Below are 25,592 nucleotides of genomic sequence, written 5' to 3'. Positions count from 1 at the left end.
TTTAAATGGCACCCTTACTTTTTCTTATCAAGTGTTTTGACAGCAGCTACTAACATATTCACAGAGTTGTCCCTATATGAACAATGTTTATATTCCTAACCAGGTTGCTTCCTATGTCATAATGTTCTATATCTGCGGAGTACAGTAGCAAAGACATTGGACATTACGGAGCGAATGCATTTCAACTTACATTGTCTCTTCTCTGTTTACCTTCAGGATTTGGTTAATATGTACAGTTCAGAGATGAGTTGCTGGAAACTGCTTGTCTGCATCAGCAACTAGAGACACAAAAAACAAGTCAAGAAAAACAAAACCGTAAGGCTCCATTGCCGACCTAATTGAAGAGGATCAGCAGTGGAGAATTATGACAATACAGCAAGTCCTATTACTTCTGCTGCTCTGGATGTGGCTGCCACATCCCTGCCATACAGAAATGCTGTTTAGAAGGACTCCTGATGTCAGAACCAAAAGCTTTGGAGGACGTGCATCAGGGAATGATGGGAAAGCAATTCACCGCCAGAAGCGAGGCTGGATGTGGAATCAGTTTTTTCTTTTAGAGGAATACACAGGATCTGATTATCAGTATGTAGGCAAGGTAGGTTTCTCATTATGTTTTCTGTATAATTTTAAAGTTTGCTTCTCTTTCTACAGAGCCTTAGATTTTATGTTATATTCTAATGTGTAAAAAGTAGATTTCCAGGCAATACGCATATTGTTTCTCCTGCTATAATCATTAAATTAATGTTGTTAATTAGAGCTATTCAGAAATATTTGAATGAAACAAATGCAGATAACTTTGACAGATATGTTTGCTTCAGTACATTTTTACTACCAGCAGCCCCCTCAGTATGTTGTCTTTATCAAAACATATTATTTTACAAATCATTATAAAATAATTTTTCAACTCTATCTCCAAATATTTCATGTTTCTTACAAAATATTGCATTCTTTTTCCATGCTCATGTTTGAAGAATGCAACTGCTTTTGAAGAAAAAATATTCTTCCTCTTTCACTCTTTCTGAATTTCAATAAACTCCAATGAGTAAAGTTTTTTAAAAAACGTGATAGAAATGAGGTGGTTAGGAAGTGAACTACAGTAGAAGTCAGCAGAATGGCCCATATGACTGCATAGCATACTAGAGGTACACATAAAGGACACTGAAAGTGTCTTTTAAATTATTTTATGTTCATGTTTATGTTTTGCCATGTGATTTTTTGAAAAACTTATAATGTGCAATGCCATAATAATATGCAAATAGGTACAAGAAATTAATTAAAAATTATAATTTTCTTGAAATGAAAATTGGTGTCAGCAGTAATGGATACCAGTTAACACCAATGGTTGGTGCTAAACAGAGAAATTCAATTTTCTATAAACTAGTTTTTCATTTCTTACATTGTTTAGAACTTGAAATATACTCCAGTGAAATACTGACTTTTTGAAAATCACAGAATCAGAGCAGCTGAGATTGTAAGGCATCTCTGGAGATCATATAGCCCAACACCCATGCTCAAAGTAGGGTAAGTTAGAGCTTTCTCAGGACTTTGTCCAGTCAGATTTTAAATAGTTCCACAGGCAGAAACTCCATAATTTCACTGAGCAAACTGTTCAAGTGTTTGACCACCTACTCAGTAAAATTTTGTTCTTATATTTAAAGGGAATTTCTTGTATTTCAGTTTGTGCCTATTGCCTCTTGCCTCTTGTCATGTCACTGAGCACCACTGAAAATAAATTGAGCCTGTCTCCCTCACTCCTTCCCAACATGCATTTATATACATTAATAAGGTTCCTGCTGAGCCTTCTCCGGGTTGAACAGTCTCAGCTTTCTCAGCATCTCCTCATATGAAAGATATCCTAGTCCCTTAGTCGATTTACTGGCTATTTGCTGGACTCCTTTCAGTAGTTCCATATCTCTCTTTACCTGGGGAGCCCAGACCTTGACACAGAACTACAGACTTGTCTCACCAAGGAAGAGGAGAGAAGAAGGATCATCTCTCTTGATCTCCAGATGATGCTCTATCTAATGGAGCCCAGGGTGCTCATGGCCTTCGCTGCGAGGGCACATTTCTGGCTCCTGATCAGCTTGCTGTCCACAAAGGCTCCAAGGTCACTCTGAAAAACTGCTATCCAGCCAGTTGGGCTCCAACATGTACTGGCGTATGAGGTTATTATAAAATGTTTCTTGAAAGAATCAAGAACACTGGAGGATTTGGGAAAAGAAACACTTATTAAAATTTATGAAATTTAAATACTAGATAAAAATTTAAGAGTCTGGGCTTATGAATGAGGACGTTGCCTTTTTGTTTCCCTTTTTTATTTGCTCCTTAGTCCAAATCAGGCTGATAGTTGATGTAGATTGACCTTACCCACAAAATAAGAAGGGGCACTGCATCAAAATACTGTGCTACTGTATTAAAAGTGTATTGCTCAGAGAAGTCCTAGGAAATAAATAGCTTTCCAGAGCACTTGGAGTTTCAAATTATTTAAGTTCCTTCAGAAGCCTGATGATTACTTTTTTTCTATTGCATTATTTTTGAATATTTATGGTTCCAAATCACAGTGTGAGTAGTGTTACTTCATAACTTTCTTCCAGTCATAAATAAGTGAAGGAAGACTCTTTACATGGGAAAGGGTTAACATTTATGTAGGTTAACTCATCTGCATTAGAAAAAGAGAAAGATGTTGATAAAAATGAACTACTTTGGCTGAGGGAAAAGAAGTGTTTGCAAATGTGAAGTGATAAGTAAAGATAAGTAAAATGACAGATTAAGAGTACAGAACTGAAAAGAAACTCGAGGAGCAGTTAAGACTACACTTTCATCTATTTTGCTCTGCTTAGAATAAAAGAGTTGTTAATTTGAGCAAGCAAATTTAAAATTAACCTAAGTATATAAAGTTGCCCTATAGTAATTTTCTGACAAGTTGGAGAAAAGAGTAGAAAACACATACAAAATAAAAAGTACCACAGCATTGTATTTACTGAGGGAGAGTTTTACTCAAAGAAAGCAAATGAAAAAAGGGAGATGTAGAATTAAAAATTGATTGTTACACTAATTAATATTTTGGCATGATACTCCAAATTCTCAAATTATTAGGTAAAAAAATAATTGCAGATTAATATTGTTCTACATAAAGTTTATAATATCTATCTCTTTTCCCTCATATTGCACTCACCTTTCCAAGGGCCATCTCAGCTGCATAGTCAAAATGTTTCTGGATGTTTCCTTTTATCTGATCTTAACCAGAGATAAAATCACTTGGATAGGTGTGTGACATAAAATCCTACCTTCCTGTTAATTTCTCTGCAACATGTTTGGAGATGGTGTTTGAAAATTATGTGAGATAGTAAGAGGCCAAGTTAGAACTCAATGATTTTGGTTGAGGACTAGGAGAGAATTTTTGTGATGGAGAGGTTTCAGTCAAAAACAAGTACTAAGCGTGAATTTGAAATTTGACAATAATAGTTAGAGGACAAGCATTCCTTCAGCAGAACTTCCAAAGCTGAGACTACCAGATTCATCTGGATTTATGGTTTATATCTGTTTGCTCTCTGAGCTCACGACCAATGTATTTTTTCTTGTTTCTTAACCTGCATCTAATATATCTGTCAGAGAAGCTTGAAAAATGTTGACTATCACACTACTCTTGAAACTAGTGTCTGCAATTTACAATGCAATTCGTGCATTCATTTGTTCACTGTTTAGATCACCTTGAGAATGTTCAACTAGAAAAATACCATGGAAATGAGATTCATTGAATGAATGGGATATGTAATCCCATAACAACTGAAGTACTCCTTCAAGGCAACGATCCTTATGAAATTGTGGCAAAGTAAAGAAAGAAGATGGTTATCCTTTACTTCATGTAATACACAGAATTCTGAGAGTAGATATCAAAATTATTTAAGTGAATTTTGAATATGCAGAACCCCAGATTGTATTTCTAGTACAGGTTGAAGTTATAAAAAAGAGCCATGTGAAAAAACAAACCTGTCTACATATTACACAATTTATCCTTGAGGTATCTTTTCAAAAATATACTAGAAGACTGTAACTGTGAGAAAAAAAAATGCTTCTCCCAATTGCAGATAAACAATGCAGTAATATTCGAAAGGAAGTTTAAACCTCATATCAGAAAACCCACTTTATTAATATTTGAGGTTAGAGTTACGGTCAATACCTCCTTTATGTCTTTTTTGCTGCAGAAATTCTATGTATACTCTATGGAAAACTGATTTATAATTTTTATTTCTTTTTCCTAATATCCAGTTTCAAGCCCATTTATTATTTTTCAAATAAAGCAGTGCAATTACAAAGTATTATACATTTTAAAACTTATTATGAAAAACTTCAATTTACTTTGAACACCTCCAGAAATAAAACTTTTCTTTTAAATCTTAACCTTATTTTAAAGAAGTTGTTACCTAAAAGAAGCACTATTGTGTACCAATCATATCGTAGTCCACAGTCATTAAAAATAAACTTATTAATAATTTCTTTATCCACATTAAAGTTCATTTTACTTCCTTATTATTTCACCAGATCTTGTAATTCATTGAGTTTTGCAGATATTTTCCCCACTTTGTTTTCTGAGATAGGTAGTAATTTTTTCTAGCAATTTTCAGTATGGTGAGTTTATTGCATAAAGGATCAATTGTTCACAGATTTTTCAGTACTTTGACAGACTGAAGTTCTCAGTTACACTGTAGTGTTTTTTATTATCTCAAAATATAATTTATAATATTTTTGCTCTTAAATTTATATAAAATTTTGTATGTGTCATATTAAAACTGTTACCAGAAAGGATTATCTTGGCAGTATTCCCTATTGTGTGCTTGTAAGTGTAGTCATTATATTTGATGGTTTAAAGAGCAGAAGGTTAAAAGACGCAGAGGTTAAAAGAGGCATTTTCCTGAAGATTCTTGTTCTGTCAACATAAAAGGATAAAGATTAGCTAAGATCAGATATGTCTAGGGTTGTTGCTGTTGGAGAAACAGTCAGTTTTAAGGAAAGATTAAGCAAAATTATTTCCTAAGAGAAATGAGAGACAGAAACCATCCTGGGCAGGAATTCTGAATGGTCTTTTCTTTCTGAAGAAGCAGCTACCAAAAGGACTGGTTTTGGAGAAGGTAATAGAAAAGAGCATGTTGTTTTGATTTTAAAGGATTCACCATCAAGTGTAACATAGACAAAAAAAGATCCCAATGAAGTGCTGTTGAAGTAATAAGACGAAGACTTACCAAACCTTTTAAAAATTTCTGTATTTTGATTCCTGAAGAGTATTTCTACCATAGTTCTTTCTTTTGTAAAGACCTCTGGTGCTACAAGAGACTAAAGAGTAGGATTCTGATTTGCAAGTGCTCATACACAGGCTTAATATTTGGTGTGAGGATCTGACTGAGAGGCATAAATGCCTTTCAGGTGAAGAAAATCAGCTATGTGGTACTGAAGTTTGCAGAGGCTGAATTTTCAGCAAGAGTAGATTTGTGTGACAGGGATCAGAATATTCTGCAAACTGAATAAATGAATGAATCTGTCAAGGTGAAAGAGGGTAGCTAGTCATTTAACAGTTTTCATGTGAGGTGTTTTTGGTGTAACTACTGGAAGGAAAAATGAAGGTACAGCTGTGTATCTTCAAAAGCCCTACCTCATTGCAGATACTGCAGTGGGGTGGAATTGACACTTGAAAGACAATAAAATTTAGAAATTTATTTCTTTCTCAGCAAGACTTAAAACATAGGCTGTGAAGAGGGTTATTTAAGGCATCAATTCATTTCAAGCATATGAAAGTTTGCTTTTGGGCGTGCATGTGCCATCTCATAGATATTTCAGCACAGGTCAAAAGTGTCAGAGTGAAATATTGTTTTTTCCATAACATCAGAGGTATCTAAAGCTTCCTGCAGGATTGTCCTGAAGGCTGATTGATTCTCAGTGAGTGCTGAGAAAAAATTAATTCTCAAAGTCTGTTGGGACTCAGCTTAGTAGGAAGTTTATTCTATAAGTGCTTAGATTCATCATTTACTCTAAATTGAAGTGTCCAGAGGGTTCATATTTTCTGTTTGTAAAAGGACTTTTTTTTTGGAAGCCTCAGTGTATGTTGGAGGCTCTGACCTGCTTCATGAAACAGCGGCATAAGGTACTGGAGACCAAGAGCTGACCGGGCTTAATAGTAACGTTTTATTTTCATAAATAATTAATGATTTGTTAGCTACTGCACCAGATGTATCCCTACAAGACATTGGGTTTTTCTGAATTGCAGAGGATGGAATTTACAGTCAGTTGTTGAGGAATGAAAAGACTTTGTAGTATTCACCAGTCTTTTAATGAAGACCAAAGGAGCCACAGGTGATGTGTGCCTGAGTTCAAAGCTAGATATATTTGTTCAAAGACTGTAGATTCCCAGCCCTGGACAGATGTCTGTGCATATAAGTCTCTTTCAAGTGTTCTCTGGTCAGAAAGAAAGAGAGGTTATGCCATTTGAGTAAGGAATATTGAGGGCATACTTAACCCAACTGTTTAAGGGGATGATCCCCAGTATCCAAATTATCTGATGAAAATTTTGCTCAGATGTGCAACACACTGCCAATGAAAGACCTAAGTGAGCACTCCTAGTTGCCTCTTAAGACTGGTAAAATCTTAGAAAGTGTGAGGAAACACAGAGACCTACAATGAAACTCCAGTGTTTCACAGTGAAATAGTACTGGAATGGATTACCGTCCTTCTAGACTTCATTTTATATGTGCAGGCCACATCCAACAGAACTGAAGGTAGATGTTCCAAAGCAATTTTGCCATTCTCAGGTAGTCCAGTGTCAGTATTTGTTCCTTTAAGGAGAAATACTGGATGTGTTGAGTGTCTCTGCTTGTAGTTTGTCCTTTAAAAAATCTGACAGGAAGATCACTCAGAGCTTACTTATTACAGTCAATAGGACTGGGGAAACCAGAACCACCTAGCATTGCAAGAGACATGTTTCATAAAACCAGTGGGGCTTCATAAGATACTAGAAGTTCAAACTGCCAAGAGAGGTACTTGACAAATGACTTGAAGAGATAGGGAAAGAGGGAGGGAGGGAAGGAAGGAAGGCAAAATTAAAATTAAAAAAAAAACTAAAAAGATGAAACAATAGGCTTGCTAACAGTGGTGTCATTTAATCTCTAGCTTAGAAAAGATCTGGTTTGACAGAACTGAGAGGTAGTATGTCCTATATTTTTATTAATGTATTACGTAGACACAAAGGAAGGAGCTCAGAGCATGCCGGTGCTGGTATGTGTACTGATAAGGAAAAAACTGTCTGGCTAACAGTGTTAATCTAGCTCTAATCAAATGTATATGACTTCTTTACCAACTGGTATCACAAAAAGATGGGAGCACTGTGGGTCCAGGTTTGTAGCTGCATCAAATCTTCACTGATAATGAAGTTTGTACCAGTTTCAGGCTCACATCACATATCCATACATAGCCAATTGCCAGAGGACCTTTTGTCACCCTTGTGGCAAGTGATGCACTGGTGAATAAAGTGAAGCACGGTCCTAGGAAGATGTAAACCACACTCTGAGATTGCAAGACTCCAAAAAGTCAAGGCAAAACATATTTTAAAAAAAAAGAACAGCAAGACACTAAATTGCTTAGGTATACATATCTATATCTTAGGTAGACACATATAGATGTGCTCATAGACAACAACTTGAAGTTAAAACACTAAGCCTAGTGCTGGATCTTTTTCACTTCCACGGGTAGTTTTAGACATACTTTGCATAATTTTAAAGGTCAAATAACTGAAGGATTTACAGTGAAAGAAGTGAGATATCATTTCTAAAAGTAATATTTGCTCAACTTTCAAGCAAATACTAATTTTATAATCTGTTCTTATTTCTTCTTGGCCTCTATAGGACCATAAGTATTATGCTTAATAAGTTTAATACTTTTAATGGTCTTTAATTAGAAGCTGCAATAGACAAACACAAGGTGGGTTTAATATTTTTGTCCCCTTAAGGAAATCCTTAAACCTTAAACAAACTAAAACTGCGTGTAGGAGGTGCAAAGTAGAGTAAAATACTCATTGAAATTTTAAAATCTGCCGAACAAAGTTGTTAAACATTTGAAAATTACATGAACTTAATAGTTCTTCCTGACCAAAATGACTCTTTGTAGGCATTTAAAAGTTTTCTATTTCAAACACAGCTTTTGCGTACTACAACTGGTAGTTGTTTAATTTCAGAGGTAAAACACTAAAATGCATTTCTTATTTGCTGCCAGATGTCACAGGTAGCATTTTGCCCTCCCTTGCCCAGGCTTTCCCCCGGGGCTTTCGCCCACCTGCCTGTGGCTGAGGGGCTCAACTGTGCCCTGCGCTGGGGCCGCTAGAGTTGCTGGAACCGATGGTGTCCGGGCGGGGCAGCGCCAGCCACCCCACACAGGGACATCCTGCCATATGACTCTATATGGCAACATGCTCAGCTCATGTATATTGAAGCAGTTTTTTTATTATTTCCTTGTCCTTGTGTCAATAGTTCTTAGTATTGTAAAATTACATACTATGTTCATACTTAGTTTTAATCTATGAGTGCTTCACAAATAACACTTTTCAAAACAGTTTGGGGATTTCACTTCATATTTTTCCACATCTATTAATCTAATTACTTTCAAATGCTATTCTGTTATGCAAATACTTTTCAAATTACTCATAAACTAATGTAAGTATGAGTAGGGACAAGTCCTCCTTTTTCTGTCAAGTAATTGGAAGCTACACATCTAATGGCATTGAGTGCTACAAGGTAGGATGGTAAATGCAAAATACTGAGAATGTATTAATCATAGACTCGTAGAATCTTGAGAGCAGTAGGGCACCTACAAGGATCATTGAGTCCAGCTCCTGACCCTGCACAAGACAACCCCAAGAATCACACCATGTGCCTGAGAGCATTGACCAAATGCTTCTTGAATTCTGGCAGGCTTGCTTTAATTAAATGGTTTAATGAAAACTAGCTAGTTTTTATACAAGAGTGAAGAATATTATTTGACTTCTCCATTTTATTTATTTTGCATATTGATACTTGAGTGTAAGTCATTTATCATTTTTATCAGAAGTGGTAAATGAGACTGAGTGGTCAGTACGGTTCTGTTAGTCACTGGCATAGGTTTCCTGCCACTGCCTTTCTCAGTCTCTGAGAAAACTATGTTAAAATGTTTGATTTTTATTTTTTTCTAGTAATCCCAGTAGCAATAATCTAACATTTTGGAACTAATTTCTGAAAGAGGTAATTCTGATCTGCGCAAGCACAAGGTGCAATAACGTCTATAAGCTGTCAGGAATACTTAGAGGGGAGATAGTCTAATTATGGGTATCCTTCCAGAAGGCGTAAAATCATTAATAAGATGCATTTTGGTTCCTTTATGAAGAAGAGCTGTAGCTCTCTTGGGTAGTTTTCATTCAGAGTTTGTATGTGATTTTGCATTTTACTTAAAAGGCCATAATGCTTCAAAATAGTATAAGAAACTGGGAAATAGTTTAATCTGAACTCTCCAGTTCCTTTCAGTTCAATTTATCTTTCAATTTTAAAGTTGTATCTGCTAGTCACAAAAATATAGTCCAAAAAGGAAAGAACTGATAAAACTGAAATGATTTATATTCAAAGCCACAAGTCAGGAAAAGTAGAGCCTACTTCATCACAGTACATTCATTCACTCAAGGGAATGAAAAACATAATAGAAAAGAGATCTTTAGAAATGTGTGACCTACACCTTTTCTGAAATTATAAATGTATAAATAGCCAATAGTTTCAGCAGCAAGTCAGAGGGTGATGCCCCTTTGGGTTTTTTTTTTTAACTATCTTGATTTTTTTTTTTAAATCAGGTGCAGGTGACCTTTTAAATATCCTGTATATCCAGATAACAAGGAAGAGTAGGGAGTAATACTGAAAAAAAATTGGTGACTTGCAACAAAATATCCATGAGGGATAGAGTTTTAAGAAGTTAAAGTTGATATTTACTCTTTTAAAATGTCTTCCTGCTGGAAGGTTTTCCTTATATTTATAAGAGTGGTTTTGCCTTTGAAGATAATTAAAAGTAAGGTGGAGAAAAAGGACTTTTTAATGGCAAGTTCTTTCAAACTCTCTAATACCTTCTCTTTTGAGGCAGTAAGTAGCTATAAAATGTATCTGAAGTCCCTCGCAGATAGAGTGGAATTTCTTTTCAGGAGTAAACAAACATCATTGTCCAACTCATCAGTGCTACTTCCTCAAACAATTATTTCTGCTTCCTGAACCTTTTAATAGCTATGTATTTCAGAGCTTAAAGGAGTCCTGGACCATTGAGGGGAAAAAATGCCTTCTAATTTATGACAATATTTTGGTCTGGAGCTATTTTAAGTCTACAACCCTAGATGAGTTCCTACACTCAAGTCTGAGAACAGAAGCTGTCTTATTTTTGTTTCAAAGATTCAATTCACAGACCATCCACTTGTCTGAAATGCAGGTGCAAAGGTACTTTACACATCTAAATGCACTAAGAGCTTAGAAAATTGTTAATGAATGATTAGATGGTTTGGCATACTAAAAAGGCCATGTCCAAATAGACTGGATGCAAGCAGCTGGATGGAAAATATGAGCTGAATGAAGGAAGATTATGTTCTGGGATATTCATGTTATTGTACTTTTTAAAACTATGAAGTTACAAAGATTTCTACCTGCACTGTAAGACTTAGATGATTGGGCATGCAAAAATTCTGTGTGAAAAAATTCTGGATACTTGCAAGAATATGTAACAACTGAAGAAAACCTTGGTGCTCAACTGCAATTATGTTCATCACTTCTTTACCCCTAATCCAAGCTGTAGAAAATCCTTGCTTCTTTGTATTGCCTTGCACAGATATTCTGTGCCTTTTTCTGTTTCCTAGGTCTGTGTTCTTCAGTCCAGTCATGCTATCTAGATTTAGCATTATTTATCATGCAACACAGACCCATACCAAATTATCTTTTCTGGGGGTCATTTTTATTTAAGCAGTAACATATGTCCTCTCTCTGCTTCTGAACTTTTATTCCTTCAATCTTGCCTTTCCTTTCAACTTGCCTAAGTATATATCTCAAAGCAGAGGGGAGAAGACATGAGCATATTAAGTTTCCTCTTCGTGTAAAATTAGGAGTAATCATACCATCCTTCACTGCCAATATTTTGGTGACCTCTGATTTTTTTTCGATTTTTTTTCCAGAGAATATTTGTCTCTTTGTAATAATTCTCAAGCAAACAATATTTGTTAACAAAACAGGAAATAGAGGTTGGACTTGATGATTTGAAATATTTCAGGGTGAAACTGTGGTGAGAAAAAGAAGAACAAACAAACAAACAAATACAAATCAAAACCCACCAAAAAAATCTACTCTGTAGAAAACATTGGAAGCCTGCAGGATACATTAGAGATGAGTATATACAATACTTTGTCCCTTCCTCGTCCAAAAACACTTGAGTAAAGATGCAACTTCTTTTCCCTACCATTTAGTTTATAAACTGCCTTATACTATGAAATGCTTTTCTTGGTTTTATTCCTAAAATTTTTACATTTTTTTTGTAATTATATATAATTTAGAAGTACATATCTTACAACATAAGGATTTATACTTGATATGTAGAAACATGAAATGGTAATACAGATTTCTTCCTTCTATATGAAGAACCTCATCTTCTAATGACAAATTTTCCATATCCTTTTTTGAGGTATGACATTTACTGTAGAATATGCATGAATTCAAATTTCTGAGTCTCCATGTTTAGGATTGTTAATTCCACTATAAATGGGATATTTAGGAATTAGGAATATTTAATATTAGTAATTAGTAATATTTAATATTACTTTGGAGTGAATATGATAATTAATAACTGTTACTACCTAGGTAATTGTGGTTAGAAAATATATATCTTAGTAATAGATTATTAAAATGATGCTGATATTTTTAATTTTGAAAGTGAGAAAACTGACTAATGCAACTGTGTAAGAGGTGAAGTAAACAGGGAGGAAAAAAAGGAGTTTTATTTTTTTAATTTTCTGTTTTAACAAGTAGGATTTTAAAGAAATGTCATGAAACAATCAATTTTGAGGAAGGAAGCCAAAAAGATAGATAGAATAAAACAGTGTTCCAGGCCATGTTAGTAAAATTTAAGAAAATGTTAGTGAATTGGAAGTAGTTGTAAAGTGTGAAATTATTGTGACAAATAGAATATACGAGCTTCAAGAGAGGTCAAATGGGCATAGCCATATGGCACTAAGTGTATTTATGAGGTGACAGAGCCAGAAAAGCTACAGGACTTTTGTAAATTGATATAAATCTTTCTACTTGGAAAATTTCACAGAACTCTTCATTCATGTTGTACTTTGAAAAATACCTGTCCTTTGGAAGAACTACTGTGCAGAAATATGACCACATTTTTACACAATGTTACTACTGAAGATGCCACAGAGGACTTGGAAATACCTCTAGCAATCAGTAGGGTGTCTTAGGTCATTCAGAAAGATAATGAGACTGCTATATAAATAATACAGTTGAAAGATAAGGAAACTGATTGCTTAATTATCTCTTTAGTTAGGTCAGGTTATTTGACAGACCGTTCTCTATGTGCCAAGAGTGGCATTTTGTCTAGTAAAAGCCAAGTAAAATAAATTAAATAGCTAGAGGACTGCTGAGGGCTGTGACACTGAAAAGAGTTGCATAGGATTAATCAAGGCTTACCATTTAAGAATAATGGAAGAGATTTCAATAACACTGATGTATTTCCTAGGAAGATATAGTGACATGCCATAGAAAACAAAGTCATTAAAGGAGTAAGAAACATTATTTCAAGTTCTGTGTAAGACTGTGTACCATAAAAGAGAATTAGGAAGTTTTCTAGGGATAGTGTAGAATTCTTTCTACTGCCAAAAGAAAAAAGTAGGAGCTAATAGTGCACAAGGCAAGGGCTAAAACTTCATGAAAAGAACCAGCAAAACAACCTAAAGCATAAAAAATCTGGATGTTATAAGAACTTCAGCCAAGTCTGAGAAAGACTGCCATAGGTCAGGATTTTTTTATGTTTTTTTTTAACATAAGAATTCTATTCTTAAGTCAAGCTGCCAGAAAGTAAGGGCACTTCAGGTCCACTGACAGTTCTCTACTTTCTGTCATCACCTGATGTTCAGACTGCATTTATTACATCAAAATTGGACAAGAAGATGCATATTGGCTCATGCAAGAGCTTTTTGGTGTATGAAATTCAATTAGTCTCTAGTTCATCTTAGCTCAATGTTTGTGTGTCTTCTGAAGTAGAAGCTGCAAGAGCCTAGTGAAGCTGAAACTTCCGTGTTCTAACCCTCTGAACATCAGCTTGAGAAAGGAGATTGGGTATTGGTGTGTTGACTTGTGCTTCTATGTAAGACTCTTGGCTGCTCCTCATATGATGTGTCTTTAAAAAAAAATCTTACCTCTCTCAGCTGAAGTCCTAAAATAGTTTGGCAGTGACGAGACCAAATACCTTCTCCATACCATGAATCGTCCCTTTAGAATAAGCTACAATAATGGGGAAAAGATGCAAATCTAATGATGAAAAAATACCTTTGTGTTACAGTTAGTTTCTGGAAATTGAGAATAGTGCAGATGATATCAGTATCAAAGTTTGTAGGAAGCTATGAAAAATAGCATTTCTATTTCTGTGATAGATAACACTTCACCAAGGATGTGGGGAAAAATGCTTTAAAATTTATTAATTATAATTTTATTAACTATAAAAGTATTAAAATATTTTAATTAATATTTTATTTAATTAATATTAAATATAAAGCTATTATTAATTATAATTACTATTTTAGAACATTGGTAAGAACAAACAAAAATTTTGAACAGGAAGAACTACTGTAATCCTTATCAATAAAAACTGTGGAAAATATTTTTATCTTTCCTTTGGCTAATGAATCAAGTTAAATAAATATAATTTGAAAATGCACTGCAGACTGGAGTTTTTAATTTCTGCTTGTTGCAAAAGAATTTCAGAGTACTCATCTTGCGTTACTTATTATGCTTCCATTTTAGTTTGTCCACTGTTTATCTTTCTCAGACTCATGAAACATTCTTTGAGAAATATGCCTTCTTCCTTTCTGCCTGTCTCCTCTTAAATAACATATGATAGCACAGGACCGGCAAAATGACAGCATAACTGAATGAGAAAACTCTGTGACATGTCTCAATAAAACTTAGTGCAAATTACAGAATCACTGAAAGGAGTTGCTTAAAGCGTTACCTTTTGGATAAATTTAAATAAGGGAACCTCTTTGGTGAGTAAAATGTGGCTTAAAGCCATGACAGTTAAATCTGCCAACTGAGAGAATACCACACAGGATATGAGCTGGTCTGAAAACCTTTTCAAGTAAGTTCAGTTATTGCTGAACAACTCCATCATTTATTAGTTCAGTTCATGATGCTTAAAATAAATATCTCTATTGTGGGAATTCTATATCAATTATTTTTTGCTGATTTCAAGTCAAATCTGCCCACTGTTGTGATTATGCTTAAAGAGACAATCATTATTATTCAACTAAGTGTCCAATGAACGTGCTAATATTATATATGCACTAGAAAACTGAGTGAAAAGGCAAATGCTTCCACAATGTATTTCGGTTTCACATTGCTAATATAATCACTTAGAAAAGAGAGAATAGATTACATTTTGCCCAGAAATTTCCCCTCAGAATTAGGAGACATTCAAGACTTATTTGTATAAAATCTAAAAGATACAGTAATCCAGGAATGTGCTGAGGTCTCATTGTTACTTTGATACTTGGATTAAATCAAAAAATGGACACATTGTAGAAGAAAGTAGCAAAATTTTTTCTAAATGATACAGTTAAAAATGGCTACTATAAAGTAAGAGAGTAAGAATGCATTTAATAAGTTAATATTGAAATAGTCTATCATTTGGTAAAGACTTCCAAAACTATAACCTGTATTTGAAAGTGTACATTATAGAACATAAAATTAAGATTAAAAAAATGAACTGTATTAATGCCTACAGTAAGTTTCCAAACTAAAGGTGAGTTTCTTAATACAGTCCTATCAGTTCTCTGGTTATTTGAATACCAGTCACTGAAAAATCACAGAGGAACTTCTGAATCTGAAATTCAAATAGAAATAGGTGTGACAAATTTTAAAGATTTTAGCTGGCATTGTCATAAGTCAATTCAAATTTCAGAACTAGTTTGTATGACAAAATAGCTCTAACTAATCCAATCCTCTCTCTGTTTTTCACAGTAGCATCTTGTCGCTTTTTGGTGAAAATAGGATTAGCACTTTGTATGATATTAGAAAAAAGTCCACAGATTTTATATTCATTTAGGAGATTTCAGAATCATGTAGAATTCATGGAGGAGGAGGGAGGGGAAACCCCAGATCCTGTAATTGACAGGTTTGATTTAAATCACTGAAAGTCAAATAACATAAAATTCCTGTGTTGTAATTTTCTAGTAATTTTTGAAGCAGAATTATTACGTTGTTCATTTAAAGTTTTCTGAAAGTATTTTTACAAAAGTCTTTTAAAGATCTAAAAAGATATTGAACTCAATTTGATTGTGGCTTCTTTTCAATAAATCAGTTTATTTACAATTGCATTAATCTTGAAGAAGGTAGCATATTAAATAACTTTGGGGTTTTTTTTCCTGAAATTTAAGACAAGAAAATCGAACTTTTAAAATCTGGTTTTGCCTCTATTTTGGATTGGTAATTCAATTTCTTCTTCAAGTATTCACATAACACTCCATTTTGTTTCCCTCTCTAAATATTATCTTCTTTTTAAGATAACCTTTCTTTTTCATTTACATGAAATCTTTCTGAATTTAAAGTTTGCTCAACCACTTCAAGTAGGAGACCAAATAAGCAAAAATGTCTTTCACAGTAATTGCAATTACTGTATGATGCACAGGGCTATATAAAATAGTACCAACAGACATTCTGATTTTCTATAAAGTGAGAAAAAATATACATAAAATACATATACCCCTAAGAGCTGAAAAGGGAAGTATTTCTGTAGAAGAACAGCAAGAAATTCACTAAAACAGGAGTTTGCAAAATATCAGTGACAGATATGAAAACAAAACCACATCTTCACAGCTGATCATTTTGTGCAATAAAACTGCAAAATGAAACAGATGTCTCTTCATTTCTCAGCTTGGCTGACATGAATCACAGATGCCCATCAGCCAAAATAACTATAGGAAACACTTTACACTAAAAGTAGCAGGGAAATATTTTCCAGAATGTTTTTTTAGTACTTGAGTAAAATGAAAAATCTTTGCAGTGCTGATTGACACACTGCTCATGTATTTCAGAGTTGAGTAATGATTCACTGTACAAGGCTGTCAAGCACATAGGGCAGTCTTTAGCCACCTTGGTTCCTCTAATGGTGTAACAGACAGATAACATACAAATGCCGAAAATTATGTTTCGCCATTGTTTCTGCCTGTCAAAAACTTCCTACCAAAAATTCTGTGTCAGTTTTCCACCAGAAGTTCTCACCAGGATTTTCCCACTGGAGTTATCCTGCCAAAAGGTCCTGGTATTGTTCATGGTTATCATATCTCTGCGAACATCTGAATAGGGCTACGTGCCAAGAAACCACACACAACCTCCTTTGAATACCATAAAAGATGAACAGAAATTTGGGAAGAGCAGGGAAGAGGAGTGAGAAAGAGAGTTGGCTATAACAGCTAAAAATCTCTTCTCCACCTCGCCCTCACCTTTTCTTCTGCCGCCGTAAGCTGCCTACCGCCACCAGAGACTGGACTTTTGCCGTCTTGAAGTGGACTGAGATCCACCGTGCTACCCGCGTGAGTTTTTCCACTCTGACAATATATCTGAGGGCCAAGAGGTGCAGACCTAGACCTCTGCACGACCTGGGGCCGCCCGGTGTGGGCGAGGCCCACATCCCGGCTGCATTCCAGAGAACTAAGAGCCCCTGCAGCTAAAGCGATAACATCACATGGAAGGCGGCAAAGACCAGAGGAAAAAAAAAAAGGCAAAAAACTGCTTCTCTCTCTCCCCCCCCGCACCCTACAGACCAACTCGGATACAAACGTAGTTTTTGGTGGTAATCTTTTCTCTGCTTCTAAAAGTAATCTTAGCATTTTCTAACCTTTTCTTATTTTTTTCCTTTTTCTTTGCATCTCTTAGCAATTAATAAAAACAGTTTTGGTTTCAATGGATAACTTGTATGAGTTTTAATTTTGCTCAAGGGAATATTTGAATCTAAAAGTTCTTTCTGCAATATTTAAGCAGATCGTTACATTTCACATGGCATCTGGATTGAATTAAGAGCTAAAGAAAATGAAATGAGAGGTATTCTCTTCCCTTGCTTATATATAGTACATGTTTTCACTCCTTGAATTATGTCTGGAAGCCTTGCTCCTTGTATCCCTAGTTTCCTGATCACCCAAGAAGACCTTCTGAAATGTCATTCTGAATTTGAAGTTTTTATACAATGACTGTGGACAGCTATATGTATATACTTATAATTTAAATTGGATTACCAATCCAAGGTAAATTATTAGCATTTTTTAGAAAGTACAAAGCGTTACATCTTAAAGTGTTCTTTTAAACTATGCAGGTTGGTATTCCTTTAAAATATGTTACTCATGTAAAACTCTCAGCTCCCTAGAAGTTTTTATGTGGATATCTCAAAGTCTTACATTCAACTCCCTTTCCAGAATTTTGTCTAATATGTGTGGAGACCACACTACAAAAACAAACAAACAAACAACTCCCCCCCCCAAAAAAACCAAAACAAAAACAAACAAAAAACTCCCAAACAGAAAAAAAAAACACCAAACCCCCCCCAACTATAAAGCAGAGGTAAAGAGGTTAATGATTTTATGTGTGGCGTAAAAATAATTTCCATATCTGCTTACTAAGACTCAAACATGTCTACAGGAGAGGCAATGGAAGGCCATCAACATTGATAACACCTTACATATAAAAATAAAAATTATACTAAAGGATATTTACATGTGGAATTGGATCTAAATATAGTTTTTCAAAAGCTTCATATTTTTTAGTGTAGAGATTTTCTTAGTTTTCTGGTTTAGTTCTGTTCACTGCATTGTTCAGGCTTCTTGTGCTAGGCAGCATTTTAAGGCACTAAAATATGGTTATTGGGATTGTTAATTATTTTACAAGTTCGTGACATGGTTTTGCTAAATATCATTCTTCCAAACAATTTCCATGCATCATTTGTAAACTAAATTTAGCCAGATACTATTGCTGGGAACTGTTTGCATGGAGTTATGCTATTCTGGAGATAGCTTATTAGAATGGAATTTGCAAGACTGCTAACCAATTTTGAGTCAAAGGACAGGCACTACAGCCCTGATATACTATTGTCAACTTTTTAAAATATTTACAATACTAGACCTGACTTTGGAAAGTGTATAGGAAAACTGCAATATGCCCATTTAAAGATTCCTCTTTTCCCCTCCCCATCCTCCATCCTTCTTGCTCAAACAGAAATTTATTTTGTATTTCTCTCACACATGCCTAAGGAAGAACAACCTCTTCATCACTCTGCTGTGAAAGTATTTTATCAAATGGTCATGGACTAGCAGTGAGTTCCTAGGACCAAAATGTTTTTGAAGATAAAATGATATCCAAGGAAGAAATGGAGAAGAAAACACTTAAGGACTAGTCACACTAAATGACATTATAAAATGGGCCACAGCCTTCAAGATACTGTCCAGTCCCTTAAAAAGAATGTTAATTAGAAGTGTGAAAGGTCACAAATTTAGTGGGCTATCAAGAGAGGAGCATGAGGGATTAAAGTTCACAGTAAAAATTCATTCCCCAAAAGAGTAGTGAGAATGGCTTGAAACCTTCAGTTTGAAGTCAGTAAGAGAAACAGAAGAAAAAGAAAGAAAAGGATTTATTTGCAAAAATTTTTTTTAACATCTACCTTTGTACTCTTCATGTTTGATGGAGTTTCCTATTTCTTTATTTATTGTGGAATGAAAAGAAGTAGTAAGAAAACATGTATTTTGTAAAGTAAACATACATGTATGTAATGTAAACAAAGTTTAATAGGTCTAAATATTTAAAGTGTTTCTCGAGGTTTACTTCTGAACTGGGAAAAAACAGAAAAACTTTTATGTAGAAAATCAAATTTCAGAACAATGATAGTTTTCAAATTTCTGCCATAAAGGTTTTGATCCAAGATTCCACATGAGTTCCTTCTGTTCCACATATTGCAAGTGTATGGGAAACATTCACTGTTTAAAAATGTTGTAGGACAGAGGCTTTACTGTTTGACTCTGACTTATCCCACCACTCTCTATGTTTGATTCCAGCACAAAAGGCAAGGAAAGCCACATTGAAAACCCTAATAATTGAATACTTTACTTCTAATACTTAAAATGGGTGGTAGAGAAGGCAATATGAGGGCACCATAGACAAAAAAGAGAAATATTTTCATAGTTGCATACCAAGGGGGATATTTATACTAAGTTACATGTGTAACATTTTTTATTATCTGAAATGTGAGCTTAAATTAACAAAAACCCTTTTTACATGACTGAATATAATCTTACTGCAGATCTAGTTGATATTGTTAATATATGTTCAAATAACTGTTTTTAGAAAGGAAAAAAATGCGCTAGTTCTGTCGAACTTTTTGGAATATTCTGATATTGCTTGAATGTGATTTTTAAAAAGTTTATATTTGCACTTCAGTTTTGTAATTAGAGCTTCTACTTGATTTGATACTTCTGCTGAACCCAAAAATAAATTTACAAACAAGAATACATTTCATGGTGAAAATAAACCTGAATGCCGGATTCTCTCAGTTAATTATGAAACCAATGAGATTGGAAGGAACTTTCCAACAAGATGATGGAAGAAATCATGCTAAGTGTATCCAAAAGATCAAATGAGCCATCCCCATTGCTGTATTGAACAACACAATTGAATAATTTTTGTCTAAAACAGTCAGGACTGCGAGTCTTATATGTGAAGTGAGCTTTATATTACTTATATAATGGGTATTAAATCAATACTGAATGCTAACTAAATTTGTGGTTTTTTTTTTCCTTTCGGCTATTTACATTAGTTGGTGGAGAGAAAATGATAATGACTTAAAATGAAATGTTCTTCAATTTAGGAGAAATATAAATTATATGTAATGAAATTTTAAAAAATTATTATGACATGAAACCAGTTGTTCTAATTTCCTTAATTGTCTTGTATTCAGCCATGTTCTTTATAGACTTAGTGAGTTTACAACTAGCACAGCAGCTGTGAATTTTTAATAGAATCTCTTCTAGGAAGGAAAAGGTCAGTATTAACATAAAATCTTCTTTAAGAACTGTGTTGCAAAGGTTTCTTAGTAGAGAACAGGTGTTGCTGCAAAACTAAAATCTGCCAAAACAGTCAAGTTAAAAGATTCTTCAAGCTAAGTTAGGAAGCACTGACAGTCAGACAGTGATGACTGAAAATTAATTTCTTTTGTTCATGGTAAACGTGTTTGTTGCACAGAGAATAATTTCACATATAATTAATATTTTTGAAAACATCCCATCCTTTTTATTGGTTCTGAAAGAAAATGTTTTCTTCCATTTCAGCTTCATTCTGACCAAGATAAGGGAGATGGATCCCTCAAATACATTTTGTCAGGAGATGGGGCTGGTACTCTTTTTATAATTGATGAGAAAACAGGTGATATTCATGCTACTCGGAGAATTGACAGGGAAGAGAAAGCCTTTTACACCCTGCGTGCCCAAGCTATCAATAGAAGAACTCTGAGGCCAGTGGAACCGGAATCTGAGTTTGTCATCAAGATCCATGACATCAATGACAATGAACCAACATTTCCGGAAGAAATTTACACTGCAAGTGTTCCTGAAATGTCAGTAGTAGGTGAGTGCTTTATACTGAGACACAAATACCTGTCCTATGTTACTCAAAAAATTGTTTCCCCATCCTCTGAAAAGTCAGTCATTTGTGGAATTCTACCTGATGAGTTAAGTATTTTCCATTTTGGTTTGTTTATTCAATTACTGGAATTGCATCCAGAAACAGATTTTTATGATCTGAGATCTATTTCTACTCAGAATATTCAAATTATTAGCTTACAGTGCTTTGGAATATAAATATAAATAGAAAGTTGGTAATGGTGAATCATCCTCCTCCTTAAGACCTGTTAGAAGAGGATGACTAAATTAGCCTTTTGAAAACTCAATAAATTTTTTTTCTTTAATTTTCACTGGAGGTTGCCAGCGGTAATAAGCACTGAATGGAGAGTTGTCTTCACTTTCACTCTCCCTGAGACTGAGGAAAATTATATATTGACTCATGTTGTTGATGCACCGTCTGAACGTAGACACCTTCTTTATTCTCTTTCAGTTTTTTTAACCTATAGACAAACCGTCTTGCACTTTCCATTCCTCCTTAACTCCATTTGTGAATGGCAGCTTCAAGAATCTTAAACAGTTTTTTCTTCTGTTTGCAATGTATATGCAGTTCCTACCTTAAATTGTGGCCGGGATCATGACAGCTTGTAAAATTTATAAACAATAACACTTTGGAATATGAATGTTATTAATTAATGCATAAAATTCTTTAGGAGTAATTTTGAAAAACTTAAAAATAATTAAGTCTCTTTTAAAAATTAATATTATTTTTTCATCATATTGCACTGTAGCTGTAATAATATTGAATTCTGAATATTCAGAAAACAAACAATAAATTTATTTTAATTACTACCACTGCCTGAACTAGATCAAACAGTGTTTTGAAATGTTTTACATGTACAGGTATTGAAGATTTAGTACTTACTTTCTGGGCTTTGGAAAATCTTAAAAGAGGAAGAAAATACATAATTATTGAAAGATAATGGTTTCAACAAAGTTGTACAGCAATATGTGGAAGCATAACACTAACAGTTTTCTGTGCCTAATAAGATATTTCAATCTGTTTTTAGTTTTTGATTGAATAATTTCTAATAGTTCCAACATTTAGCAAGCAGTTTTTATTATAAAGGAAAATAAATTAAAAAAAGAAAGAGAAAGTAATCTCATAGATGATTGCATAGGGTTGTACTGAAATCTCATCAAACTTGTCCTCATAAAGAAGATAGTTGATAAGTCTTCTATCTTCATTGTTTCAAGATCTAACAAAATGTAATACCAATTTACTAATTTACTAGTCAATTCTCTAAATTTCCATAAAATATATAGCTTTAGGCAAAGCATCTTGAAAGAACAGTACTACACTTTCTAGAGAAGCATATGGCAAGATTACAGTAGGGTTGAAAAAATATGTCTCAGGGTATCCATTTTGTTCCTCGTGTTCTTTCTATAAATTCCAGGAGGCATTGTTTAAAATGGGATTGGAAAGATCTGTGAACTTGATTTATTGTTTTTATTAAATATTTTGCTGTTATATAATATTCTTTTGATTCCTAATTTTTTCAGTCTGAATTCCATAAATATAATTTTTTTCTTTAAATGTTTTCAAATATTCAAGGTATTATTTCAATGATTATAAAATATTCAGGTTGTAAGGTTCCACTGTAACTTTGCATCTCCATAGATCATACAGATTTTGAAACTACAAATTTTGCTGCATCACAACAACAACAACAAAAGAGATAAGATGATACGAGAAATATCCAAAAAACACCAATGGCTGAAAAAAAAACCCTACAAAAAAAGCTTGGGTACATTTAGTGTTAACCCTGTATCTTTCACAAATAGTTGTGCTGAAATAAATAGACTTTTTCTGTCAATAGAATTACCATAATTTAGAGAATTGTAACTCAGTTAAAATATTATCATGTTTCCAGATTTTAAAAATGTGCTCATTCAGCTGCTAGACTGACTGACTGCCTATCTTATAGGTAGAATTTACTTTTAGCTTTATGGCTTATCCCTAGAGGTGTATATCCATCTGTGGTCCATGAGGGGATGACATGTTTCTATAAAGTATTAATCAAATTTGATTCATTTCCTCATAACACTAGTTTAATTTTCCAACTTAAAAAACCCTACTCCGTAATCTCAAAACTAAAGACTGATTGGAGAAGGGGAGAAATGTTCTGCAAGAATAAGATGCATAAAACTTCTGAGACAAATATAATTAATTAAAAATTGCAAAGTCAATATGTAAAAAATCTTCATGTATTTGTATAATAATAGGATATTATCACACGAATTACAAAATCTTTTTAAATCAGTATTTTTTCTGACATCACACAATTCAAGCATTTTAGTAGAGAAAATTTACATGAAAAATTTATGAAAAAAGAAATTATTATATTTGTTATGACAACTGGACCTCCCTGTCAGAAGAAAAATAAGAAATTCCTGCGTTGCTCTATTCACTCTCTCATTATTTTTATTTTCTAGTTATAATATTGCAAGTAGCCCATTACTAGTCCATTACTGTTTGTCATGGGCTAAGAAAGTGTCAGACTTGTTGATGTAAGGAATGAAGAGAGAAATTGAAGTCTTGGATGTAATTGTACTGTTGCATTGAATGTCTCCTGTAGTAATCACCTCTGTGAGAATATAGAAACATTTAACTTTTCCATATGCGATTATCTCATCCAGCATAGTCAACATAATATGGCATTACTATGGTGGGATGTTTTATAGATGATAAATATGGGTGCTTTTTTCCTTTGTTGTACTTTAAGTCCAGGTCAGTCCGTAATATGATTAGTAACTTACAACTTGTATTTGTTCCTTGTATTTATGTTATTCTGAGACTGCATTCTCAAAACCTCTGCTATCTGGTGCCTGCCCTCTCAATCCCAGTACTGAATATCACTGTTGTAAATGGGCTTAATCTTATCTGTACTTTAAGAAGTGTCAAAAAGTCAACTGTTCTGCAGTTTTGCCACTGTTTTGTCAATTTATATATATCTGTACTGCAGCCATGGTGATGAGATGTTCATATGAACTCTGTATGCACTCATCCGAATAAAACAAGATAAAAATGGTATCATATCACACTAAGAGAAGAAAGAAGTGCACAAGTAGCAAAAACTTGAAATAATTGAGATCTGTGCATCCTTGGAGTACAGGGTTTGCTCCATCCTAGAACACCCTGTACTATGAGATACTACAAAGATGGCTAAAAAGTAAGAAACAGACTATTAAATCTTTATCTACTACATCTGCCCCCATCCATAGGGTATCAAATCATGATGTAGCCAGACACCAACCTTTTTCAGACAAAAGACAGTAGTTTCGATTTTTAACTCAGATGTGGTATTAACCAGAGGGATACCTGAGCATGTAGCTATTTCTATTATCAAATAGAGTATATTGACAAAGGCTCATAAATTCTTTGTTGTCCTGCTCATCTTTCTTCTGCTGCTCATTAAACATAGGAAAGGCAGACATAAATGGGCCAACTTCAGGATCTTGCAGCTCAGTGAATATCCTAGAAGACGACTTGTTCTCCTGAAGTCTTTTTACTGATTACTGGATATTTAATCTTTGCATTTTTTACTTTTCTTACTTTCAAAGTTTATGACTCAGAATATTCTTATGGTTTTGATGACAATCTTCTGCTCTGTCCATCATATTTGTCCCATATCTCTGTCTGCTCATTAGATGGTTTCTTTTCAGAACTGCACGAGTTTATTTTCCTCTATATGGATTTTTCCATGGATTTTACCTACTAGTATATTTATAAAAACTTTCAGAACTTTTGATTTAGACTTTTTTTATTCCCTATATATTCCCTAATCATTCCTTATCCTTATTCCATCTTGTATCTTTACTTCTAATTTAGGGATATCAATATATGCTTCAGAAGATGTAACCTCCCTTCGAGTTTACATGTGAAGTACAGGTTGTGTGTCCTACAATTAACCTGTAGTCTCTACCTCTCATTATACTTTTTTCTTTCTCCTCAGAAAGCAGTTAGAGATACTATTGCTTAACTTTTTACCTAGGCTTCCTATATACTCCCTCATTAATGTTGTTCACCAATTCCCAATTCTTAGTCCTTTCTGCCATGGCATTTATCTTATATCATTTCCTTCTGGTTTCCTATTAACATAGATTTTTTTTAATATAGAGTTCTCTCACCAAACCCTTTTGCAACTTTTGACTTATAATTCTATATCAATAATGATAGATTTCGAAACCCCAGATTCTTATAATTTTAGATTTTTACAAAGTTCAATTTCACTCTGCACACAAATCCTGCTGCAAGGACATAGGACAAAAAGTTAAAAAAATAGATTAAAAAAAGAAGAAACCCCCCATCAAGATTAAACATTATTTTTCCTTGAAAGGAACATCTTAAAAGAATTGAAAGTGATTTGTGCACAAACTTACTGTTTTCTAAGTTACAAGAGTACCATGTAGTCAAAGACATTTCTGACATCGACTTCTCTGAATATGCAGCCCATTCAAGTTCTTTTTTGTATTCTGCAGCATTAAATAGTTTATTTCAGGGGAGAACATGTCATTATTTCCTCTCATTTTCATTAGAAAGAACAGAAAATTTCTATTAATTTGGCTTGTTATTTGTATGGATAATTTACTATGGAGGGTACTTGCTCTAGGTAAATATCACGTAACTCAG

At 33.9% G+C, this 25,592-nt stretch overlaps 1 protein-coding gene across 4 annotated transcripts in view; it reads left to right on the top strand.

Annotated features, from left to right (window-relative positions):
• CDH10 (cadherin 10) overlaps positions 1-25,592 on the top strand; it is a 97,559-nt gene that overhangs the window by 43,330 nt on the left and 28,637 nt on the right. For all 4 annotated transcript variants that reach the window (XM_029961406.1, XM_029961404.1, XM_008919461.2 and 1 more), the window contains exons 2-3: positions 217-595; positions 20,612-20,906. In XM_029961406.1, coding sequence (XP_029817266.1) covers positions 365-595; positions 20,612-20,906 — 526 coding nt within the window. In that variant the 5' untranslated portion in view covers positions 217-364. The remainder of the gene's footprint in view (positions 1-216; positions 596-20,611; positions 20,907-25,592) is intronic.

Source organism: Manacus vitellinus, unplaced genomic scaffold, assembly GCF_001715985.3.
Source record: "Manacus vitellinus isolate BGI_N305 unplaced genomic scaffold, ASM171598v3 scaffold_33_pilon, whole genome shotgun sequence".
Taxonomy (NCBI): domain Eukaryota; kingdom Metazoa; phylum Chordata; class Aves; order Passeriformes; family Pipridae; genus Manacus; species Manacus vitellinus.
The sequence above is the reverse complement of the archived record's forward strand: the minus strand, read 5'-3'. Positions and strand labels throughout refer to the sequence as shown.